Genomic DNA, 9,402 nt, shown 5'->3' with positions numbered 1-9,402 from the left:
GCGGACTCTTCCGACGCTCTCCCCGGGTCGGAGAAATGCAACCAATCCACGGGTGTGTCCGGGAAGCGGCGCTCCGCAGTGGTTGATGAAGTCTGATGACGGATCCGCCCTCCAATCGGCAGGCGAAGGGCTGGGCTAGAGTCAGCTAGTGAAACCACATGACTCCAGCCTGGCGCCGGAAGCTACCTATCCGGTAGACAGCTCCCCCGGCACCTACGGCTGAGATGGTGAGTTGGGACGCATGCGCGGGCGTGCACGCCTAGGGTTCCGCGTCCCTGTTCCCCAAGCTTCGGTTGCCCCCTTATGGCCTGCCTTCCGCTGTCACCTCCAGTCCACCCTGGGACCGAGAGGGAACGGAGATGGGAGGGAGGCGACAGGGAGGGCTGGAGAAGGCTCTGCCACCCGGTGTTCTGCGGCTGGGGAATAGTCTAGATGGCACAAGGGGCGGGGCACAAGGGGACTGGAGTGAGAAGGGCCCCGAGGAGGGGCTATGGGGCTAGGAAGGCCTCCTGGGTCGCCTACTTGACAAGTGGAAGAGCTTGGGGGTCCACTAGTGACCGTGGATGGAGACTCAGTCCTACAAGCCATTTAGAGGGTCTGGAAGGGCCCTATTCAGGAGGAAGATGGGTCTGCAAGGCTGTCACGCTCCTCACCCCTTGCCTTTTTTACCCGCTAGACTTCCGCACTGACCCAGGGACTGGAGCGAATCCCAGACCAGCTTGGCTACCTGGTGCTGAGCGAAGGTGCAGTGTTAGCGGTGCGTTGTGGAAAAGCAAGGCGTGCGCGCACGGGGCGGGACGGGGGTGGTAGTGGGAAGGTGTCCTTGTGGGATACACGGTCCAGAAATCCCTTCAAATCTTGCCCAGTTTCTCCCAGTTGTCTATTTTTGTCCTCTGTCTGGCTCCCTGCTTGCCATATAGTAAGCTTTCAGTAATTAAATGTCTGGAATCCAAGTCTCCTGTTTTATGGTATTATAAGAGGTTTGTTACCAAAGGGCTGGGGATGTAGCTCAGTTCGGAGAGTTAATTTGCTGAGCACGCACAAAGCCTTGGGTTCAGTCCCCAGTACTGTATAAAACCAAACATGATGGGACATAATCCCAGCCCTTGAAAGGCGGAGACAGGCAGATCAGAAGTTCAGGGTCATCCTTGGCTACATAGTAAGTTCACTCCCAGTCTGGACTTCATGTAACCTTGCCTAAAAAAACAAAAAAACAACAACAACAACAACAAAAAAAAAACCACTTTTCTAAAGTCGTACAATTAGTTTGATGACAACTGGTCACTTGTAGTATGTTTTTATTTGGTGTATCTTTAAAACCCACATGGGGGCACATTTGGGTGTGAATGTCAGAGGCACCTTCGGGAGTGAGTTCTCCTTCCACCACGTGGGTCCTGAGGACTGAACTCAGGTCATCAGGCATTGAGGTGAGCATTTTTATGTTCTGAACCATTTCACCTGCCCCTAGAACTTTTTTTTTTTTTAATGGCAAGACTTCTTTTTTTTTTTTGTTTGGTTTTGTTTTTTCCGAGACAGGGTTTCTCTGTGTAGCTTTGCGCCTTTCCTGAACTCACTTGTAGCCAGGCTCGAACCACAGAGATCCGCCTGCTCTGCCTCCCGAGTGCTGGGATTAAAGGCGTGCGCCACCACCGCCCGGCAATGGCAAGACTTCTTTAGAGGCAGAAGTTGAGCTGAGCTGCAAGGTCAGAAGGTTGTGAACGAGAAAAAGAACACTCAGGGCTGGGAGCTGGACATACTGGCCTGAGCCTGTCAGTGCTTGTCTGGGTTAGGTGTGGGTTTGTGTTGAAACGGTTTGAGCAGGAAGGATGATGTGGTAAGAATCTTGACAGTGGAGGACTTCCTGTGGCTAGCTTTGACATCTTTGAGGGTTATTTAAAGAAAAAACATAAGTCACTGAAAAGGTTTGACAAGACTCTTGAGGAGTGTCATCTAGGTAGGAAATGAGACTGTTAGCAATAAGGAACACGGACAGAAGACATTGTATCTATTTTTAGTATGTGTTTGCACACGTGTGCCCATGCGTGTGCTGAGGCCAGTGCAGGATACGAGAGTCCAGCTTTATCTCTCTGCCTTATTTCTTGAAGCAGGGTCGCTCACTGAGCCTGGAGCTAGGCTTGCAGCCCTGAGCAAGCCCCAGTGATTAACCTGTCTGTGCCCCCATAGTGCTGGGGTTACAAGTGTGGCCATGCCTGGCTGGGGATTTGAACTCAGGTCCTTCTGCTTGTACAGCAAGTGCTCTTATTCACTAAGCCATCTCCACAGCCCAGAGAATACATCGTAGAGGTGTTAATATATGTTGGTAATAATTAGATAAAAGTACTTCTGGGTGTATATTACCTTTCTGAAGTACTCATGCAGCAGGACTTTGAACTGGAAAAACCAGAAAATACTATGGTGCCTGAACAAATAAGAAATTGAGAAAGGAAGCTGACCTAGGAGGTAGCTAAGGGGAATTTTGATGGCCCGACTGTAGATACTGAGTTTGATAGCAGTTATATAGAACATTTATTAAGTAGGTACATAATGCTCTCATTGTTTTCTTATGAAACTTTCACAAGCCCATAAAATAGGTCCTGTTGACCCCAATATACAGATGGAAAAACTAAGAGCAAAAGGAACTAAGCCTAGTAATGGCTCACTTAGAAACAGTAGAAAGAAGTTGAGACAGCCTGTACTATTGTTCAGAGGAAGTCTGGACAGTAGTCCTATCATTTACCCAAGGAGTAGCCAGAAGGAAGGTTTCCAAGACAAAGTGGGTGTTTCTGTTTCATAGCCTACAGACAGGACAAGTGGGAAGACTGGGAATAGGTAGAGACTTTAAAGACTGACAGTTGGCTCAGCGGTGGTGGAACATCTGCCAGGAATCCTAGGTGAGGGGCTGGGGGCCATGGCTCAATGGTCGAGCACCTGCCTAGAATCCCCCAGTGAGGGGCTGGGGTGTGGCTCAGTGGTAGAGCACCTGCCTAGAATCCCCCAGTGAGGGGCTGGGGTATGGCTCAGTGGTAGAGCACCTGCCTAGAATCCCCCAGTGAGGGGCTGGGGTGTGGCTCAGTGGTAGAGCCCCTGCCTAGAATCCCCTAGTGAGGGGCTGGGGTGTGGCTCAGTGGTAGAGCCCTGCCTAGAATCCCCAGTGAGGGGCTGGGGTGTGGCTCAGTGGTAGAGCCCTGCTAGAATCCCCAGTGAGGGGCTGGGGTGTGGCTCAGTGGTAGAGCACCTGCCTAGAATCCCCCAGTGAGGGCTGGGGTGTGTCAGTGTAGAGCCTGCCTAGATCGTGAGGGCTGGGGTGGCTCAGTGGTAGAGCCCTGCCTAGTGAGGGCTGGGGTGGCTCAGTTTAGGCACCGCCTAGAATCCCCAGTGCAGGGCTGTGTGTACTCAGTGGTAGACCCATGCTAGAGTGTTCGTGGTGGAGCACCTGCCCTCTCCTAGTGCAGGGCTGGGGTGTGGCTCAGTGGTAGAGCCCCTGCCTAGAATCCCCCAGTGAGGGGCTGGGGTGTGACTCAGTGGTAGAGCCCCTGCCTAGAGGGGCTGGGGTGTGATAGTTCATTTGATGAACATACCTAAGGCTTTGATCCCCAGCATGGGTATCAGCAGTTACAAGTAAAGGCTGGCATTTCAGGGTGAGAAACAGGATGGCACAAGGGAAGGCAACACCACCATAACGAAGCTTCAGGTAGAATTTATCCAGTGCTGGGCAACTTGGGACTGTGGGAGACCATAACAAGTATGGGAGCCAGCGGTCCTGTGCCTTGACATCTGTTCCTAACACTGGTCCCTCACTTTTTGCCTCTACCGTCCTCCATGCACATACAGTCATCTGGAGACCTTGAGAACGATGAGCAGGCAGCCAGCACCATCTCAGAGCTGGTCAGCACAGCCTGTGGCTTCAGGCTGCACCATGGCACGAACATCCCTTTCAAGCGCCTGTCTGGTGAGCTCCTGCTTTGGGCGGGGGGTTGCTTTTAGAGGCCTCTCTGCTTAGGGAGGAATATCTGGCTCCATCCCACTGACTCCCAGTTCCTCCTGGGGTCCCTGGTTCAACCACTGCCCTCAGTTTGAGATCCTCTAGTATGAGAACCGAGTGATAGGGGTAGGAAGGGTTTTCACAGCCACCTCTCCTTTGTCCCACCCCAGCCAGTTTTGCTGTGACCCCCCTGGAGGCCACTGTCCACCGACTTTGCTTCCTTCCCTTCCAGTGGTCTTTGGTGAACACACGCTGCTGGTGACTGTGTCCGGACAGAGGGTGTTTGTGGTAAAGAGGCAGAACCGAGGTCGGGAACCTATTGATGTCTGAGCTGCAGAAGGGGCTGGCTGGAGAAGTGGACTGCCGCTGGGGCCTGTGACGGGGGACACTGTCCTCTACCTTTCTCGCTGCTGGAACTGGGCCTGTGCTCGCCACCTCCTCACCCCCACGCAAGACACAAAGGGAAACCATGGCAAGAGCATCCCCTCCTTTCTTCCCTTCTGCGTAATAAACAGCAGTCCAACCCTTCCGGGGCTCAGGACGTGTGCATAGAATGGTTTGTTTGGGTGGGGCTGAGGTCACACCTTTGTGCCCGTCTTGGTCCTTCTAGGAAGACAGCCATACCTCAGTCCATCCGTGGGACAAGACCACCAGCAGGCAGCCAGAACTGAGCACTGGAGACAGGTGCGGTGATGCACATCTGTAATCCCAGCACTTGAGAGGCAAGTAAGGAGCATCAAGTTTTAGACAGTCTGGGCTGCTGCATAGCGGTTTCAGGGCCAGTCTAGGGTGTTTCAGAAAACCAACCTAAGTAAAACTAGGAATTGGAGAATCATGGATAGGAAGGCAGCTGTTTGTATACTGAAGGTGACCTCCCCTGTAGTCAACACGTAGACAACAGAGACTCCCTCCTGAACAGCTTTTAATAGTTTTACTTTAGTTGGAAGATGTAGTCAGAGAATAAGTTACAGGAACAGACAAAAAAAAAAAAAAAAAAAAACCAAAATAAAACAAAAACCAAGAAAACGGAACTTAAAGTGCTTCAGGCTGCCAACGTAAACATGAGGGGCAGAAAGAGGCCACCTAGCTATGCCCCCAACCCCTGAGACAGGAGAGTCATTGTCATTGTTGGGGTCCCTTTACCACTACCACCCTCTAATCTCAGCCCTGCGGGTGGGTGGAAGGGAATTTCAGAGGCAGAGAGGACTGAACAGGATGAGAATACTCTGTAAACTCGGGACAGAGGGAAGGACTGGGACAAGGGAGCGCCTGCAGCCCCTTGCCCTGCTGGGGTGGGGCCGGCCCCCCCACGAGAACTTGGGGAATACTGTTGGCCGAGCTGCATCCCTGCTGCCCATTTCACAGCTTCTGCCCTCGTCCCTCACCAGCAGACAGACAGGCAGCCCTGAAGGGCCTCTCCGCCTCCAGTGGGAGACGCCGCCTAGGAACAAGGAGCCCTCCGGGGGCTTAGGGTTTCTGGAGTGTACGGAGCTGAGCGAGCAGATTGGTGCTACTTGACGGGCTCCACCACCAAGACTTTACACTCGCGCTTGGCAATCTTGTCTAGAGAAAGCACAGCCTTGTCCGGGGGCAGGTAGAGGGGACGGCCGACGGGGGAGGCCACGGGGGGTGTGATGGCCCTGCGTTCCATCACGCTGCCAGACCTGGGAGAAGACAGAGGCTGTGGGCTCTGGGAGGGCCCAGCATCCCTCCCAGCGCCCTGCTCCTGCCTCCCAACTTCCTTCTTGGCCACCCTGACACCAGTCCAGGCCCCTTACCTCATGAGGTGGCTACGGGAAGGCTGTTGGTGGGAGAAGGACTGAGAACGGCCTAGGCTGGCCTGGTGTCTTTCCACCAGGTCCCGGACTGCAGGACTGCTGGGACTGCTCTTGCGGGACAGGGGCCGGGCCTCAGGCGGAGGGTGGGACACACTGGCCGTGAACTGGAGCTTCAGTTTCATGTGCTGGCTCAGCTGGGTAGGAAGATGCAGACCTTCACACAGACCCAGGTTGGACTGGGTTTCACCTTCCCTGTGCCCAGCCTTCCAGTGCCACCTAAGACATTTCCCCTCTAGAAGCTAGGAAACCCCAACTGTTCCACCCAACGCTGGGCCCACCTCAAAGAGCCCCGTCCTCAGGGCCTGGAAGGCCACACTGAAGGTCAGTGCGCTGCCCTTCCGGGAGAAGCCAAGGTTATTGAGGGGCGTGTGGCAGACGATGGAGTCTAGGGCTGCTTGCATGGCCCGACGCTCTTCCTCACACAGCTGCTTTCCTGGGGACAGAAAGCAGGTACCCGTGAGCACTGGACAGTCTTCCTCAGCTCCCATAGGTCTCTGTGGAGTAAACTGAGTAAATGTTATCTTTGCTGAGGGTTACAGACAATGGTAGTTAATGCTGCTGTGTGCTGAGGTTTGTTCTAACCAATATCGTGCGCTAACTCGTTAATATGCGTAACAAGCCATGAGAGGTTATTTACTCAGTTTTAGAGAGCACAGAAGCCCAGAGAGACAAAGTAACTTACCCAAGGCCACAGAGCTAGTAACTTGTACCAGAAAGCGTAGATCCAGTGTCTCTGCCCACTGCCTATCTTGACACCCCATCTGTGACCCTGGATGACTAGCCAGGTACTCGGCAGAGCCATCTGGGTACTGCAGTCACCCACTGAGGTGGGGCTGACGGCACCTGGACCTGTTCTCACTACCCTACCACTTGCTTTCCCTGTCCCTCCCAGGGGACAAGGTCTCAGCCTGGTAGGTGACCCACCAGCCTGTGCGTGTTCCGGGGTCCACACAAGCCTCACAGCAAGGAAGTCTTGGAGGTTGTTGAGCAGCGTGTAGGTGACAGTGAACCGCTCGTAGGTCCGAACAGGGGATTCACAAGAAGCAGTCATCACAAAGCAGGGACGGTCTAGGCGGACACTGGGCAGGCTAGGAGCGGTGGAAGAGGAAGCTGGGTGTATGTGTTAGGCAGAGGTGAGCAGGAAAAGTGCCTGGCGGGTCTCCCACACACTCACCGGTAGTGGGTGTAGATGCTCTGGGTGAAGGGCAGCTTTGGGGTGGACCACTGAACCACAGCAATCAAGGGGACTTCAAGACCCTGCAGACAGGACAAAGGGAGACTTCCCATGGTCAGAGTTTTCTTCTCTTAAGCCCATGGACTTTCCCTTCCATTGTCTATTCTTTGAGACGGGTCTGCAACTCCTTATATAGCTAGGGATGACCTTGAACTTCTGAACTTCCTGCTACCTCCCAAGTGCTAGGATCCCAGGCACATGCCACCACGCCTGAATGCTGAGGGCAGAACCTAGGGTTTTGTGCTCGGTACACAAGCGAGTACCACCAACTGAACCCTATCCCCACTTCCCTCTGTTTTCATCACTTATGCGAACACTCCAGCTCACCTCCTTGGCCCCGGGAGGGGGCTGCTCACCCCCCCTCAGCTGAAACAGGAAGTTGTGTTCCTCCAGAGCACTAAGTGGACAGGGGAAGTAGCCAGAGGTACCAGGAAGCCGACAGAAGGAGCCCATGGAGACTTCCCCAGACTGGTGACTAGTTCAGAAGAAAAGAAGGCAGTGTGCATTGAGCTCGCCATATCCCATCTCTGTCCCCACCACTCAACGTCCCTGCCCCTCCCCAGGGCCTCACCAGACATTGTCCACCAGAAGTACAGAGCCATCCGGCATGACAGGCAGGTAACTGGCGTTGAAGTTGGGGAGGATTCGGATATCCCAGATGGAGATCTCCTCCTGGGAAGAGCTGTTCAGCACTGTGTAGGGGAACCAGCCCAGTTCAGAGCAGTGAGACCCCGCCCCCCTTACCTAGCAAAACAGACCCATCGCTGCCCTCCAATCCCCTCCCTTGCTGCTGTTCAAGCCGTGAGCCTGCAGATGCGCTCACCCTTGAGCACGGTCAAGTGTTTTCCAGCCACAGTGAACTGCCGGCATTTCAGAACTGGAGGGGGAAGCAGCGTCAGCAGGGTGCTCACTGCAGATAGAATGAGGCAAGAAATCAGACCTTACAGCTCTTCCCTTCCAGTCTGGCCCCTCCAACCTACCCCTCCTCCAAGCTCTAGCTTTCCTCCTCTCCCCCACCCACCTTGGGCCTTGAAGGCGCTCTGTTCTCCGCGGAAAGTATCCCCAGGAGATCGAGTCTGTAGTAAGCGCAGGTAGCCTTGATCTCGGACTTCCGGTGCCTCGACCTCGCGCTTCCACACGGTCACTACAATCTGGGTACAGGAGCCATCGGACCATGATTCAGGTCTGATGGACGGGTCTTGAAATGTCGTCTGAATTACAGGGCAACAGCTCCAGCTTTGTCATCCTACCTTGGCCTTGGGTGTCCCTGGGGGCAGTCTATCCAGTGAAACAGTGAGTGGGAAAATGACCTCATCTGTGGACACGATCGGTTCTTCCACAGGCAGCTAGGGGTTATGAAAGGGGTGAGAAGTCAGTATCAAAGATGCAGGATTCTTCAACCTCGCTGCAAGACAGGGCAAGTCTACGCCCTCCTCTCGCTGTCATCCCCTTCCTGCCTTAGGTCCCTCTGCAAGGCAGGACAATGCTGTCTGTCACCTTCCTTCCTGCGTCAGGTCCCTAAAGAGTCCATGCCCCAAACTGCCTCCTCTGTGGCCCCAGCAACCTCCCCTCAGCCCTTGTCACCCCGAGATCCTCACCGTGGTCGCTCCCCCTGAGGTAGCAGGGCCCGGGCCGTGGGTGAGAAGGGGGCTGCAGCCTCGAAACAAGCCCCCGCCCCCTGGGTCCCCTCCCCCCGGGGGCTCAGCATCCTGGTCGCCGGCGCCGCCGCCGCCCCCTGGCAGCACCCCTCCGGCGCTGACCGAGGCCAGGGCGGCCAGGGCAGTCGCCAGCTCGGTCCAGGCCCCTCGGGATGCCAAGCCCGCGCCGCCCCCGACGCCGGGCCCCGCGCCGCCCCGGCAGCGCAGCACCAGCAGGAAGCGGACCGTCTCCCCTAGGTACAGATGGTTGCGCCGGGGCAGCGCCCGGTACCGGCCCGGGTCCCCAGCCAGTTCGGCGCGTGGCGGCAGCGGCACGGCCGGGAAATACATCGAGTAGTCGCATTGGGACTCCATGGGGCGGGGAAGGCGACGCGACCCGACACCGGGCCGGCGGGAGCTCGGCCGGCGAGTCCCGACCCCCCGAGGGCCGCTGCTCCGCCCGGCAGCGGGAGACACCAGCCGGGCCCGGAAACCAGGGAAACGAACCCGGAACCCAGACCCGGCGGCGCCGGAACTGGGGTGCGGGGCTGAATGACCGGAGAAAAACCGGAAGCGGAAGGGAAGGGAAGGGGCGTAGCTCCGAGGTTGCATGGATGGGGCCACCGGGGAGGGGGTCGTGAATGCAGACTGCTGAGGCATTTGTAGGAGACTTGACAGGCTTCTTTGGGTAGAATTTATTTTTATTTGCTC

General features: G+C 55.6%; 2 protein-coding genes across 4 annotated transcripts; one reads left to right on the top strand and one right to left on the bottom strand.

Annotated features, from left to right (window-relative positions):
• Window positions 1-119: 119 nt before the first annotated feature.
• On the top strand, window positions 120-4,523 carry Lamtor4 (late endosomal/lysosomal adaptor, MAPK and MTOR activator 4). Of its 2 annotated transcripts, XM_028859630.2 has the most exons (4): window positions 120-227; window positions 677-757; window positions 3,832-3,949; window positions 4,215-4,523. In XM_028859630.2, exons 1-4 carry the CDS (start codon window positions 225-227, stop codon window positions 4,310-4,312), a joined length of 300 nt encoding a protein of 99 aa, XP_028715463.1. In that variant the 5' UTR covers window positions 120-224; the 3' UTR covers window positions 4,313-4,523. The 2 variants fall into 2 exon arrangements, with proteins under 2 accessions (XP_028715463.1, XP_037054254.1); XM_037198359.1 differs by lacking the exon at window positions 677-757 and having other exon boundaries at window positions 134-227.
• Window positions 4,524-4,887: 364 nt separating this feature from the next.
• Trappc14 (trafficking protein particle complex 14) lies at window positions 4,888-9,236 on the bottom strand. 2 transcript variants are annotated; one of them, XM_028859628.2, is made up of 11 exons: window positions 8,653-9,230; window positions 8,305-8,400; window positions 8,076-8,205; window positions 7,878-7,964; window positions 7,626-7,746; window positions 7,382-7,529; window positions 6,995-7,077; window positions 6,745-6,908; window positions 6,099-6,253; window positions 5,761-5,954; window positions 4,888-5,646 (listed from the first exon to the last, which is right to left on the bottom strand). In XM_028859628.2, the coding sequence occupies exons 1-11, from the start codon at window positions 9,064-9,066 to the stop codon at window positions 5,493-5,495; spliced, it is 1,746 nt and encodes a 581-aa protein (XP_028715461.1). In that variant the 5' UTR covers window positions 9,067-9,230; the 3' UTR covers window positions 4,888-5,492. The 2 variants fall into 2 exon arrangements, with proteins under 2 accessions (XP_028715461.1, XP_028715462.1); XM_028859629.2 differs by lacking the exon at window positions 4,888-5,646 and having other exon boundaries at window positions 5,862-5,974; window positions 8,653-9,236.
• Between the last annotated feature and the right edge of the window lie 166 nt (window positions 9,237-9,402).

This window comes from Peromyscus leucopus, chromosome 23, assembly GCF_004664715.2.
Source record: "Peromyscus leucopus breed LL Stock chromosome 23, UCI_PerLeu_2.1, whole genome shotgun sequence".
Taxonomy (NCBI): domain Eukaryota; kingdom Metazoa; phylum Chordata; class Mammalia; order Rodentia; family Cricetidae; genus Peromyscus; species Peromyscus leucopus.
This window is presented reverse-complemented; position numbering and strand designations above follow the sequence as displayed.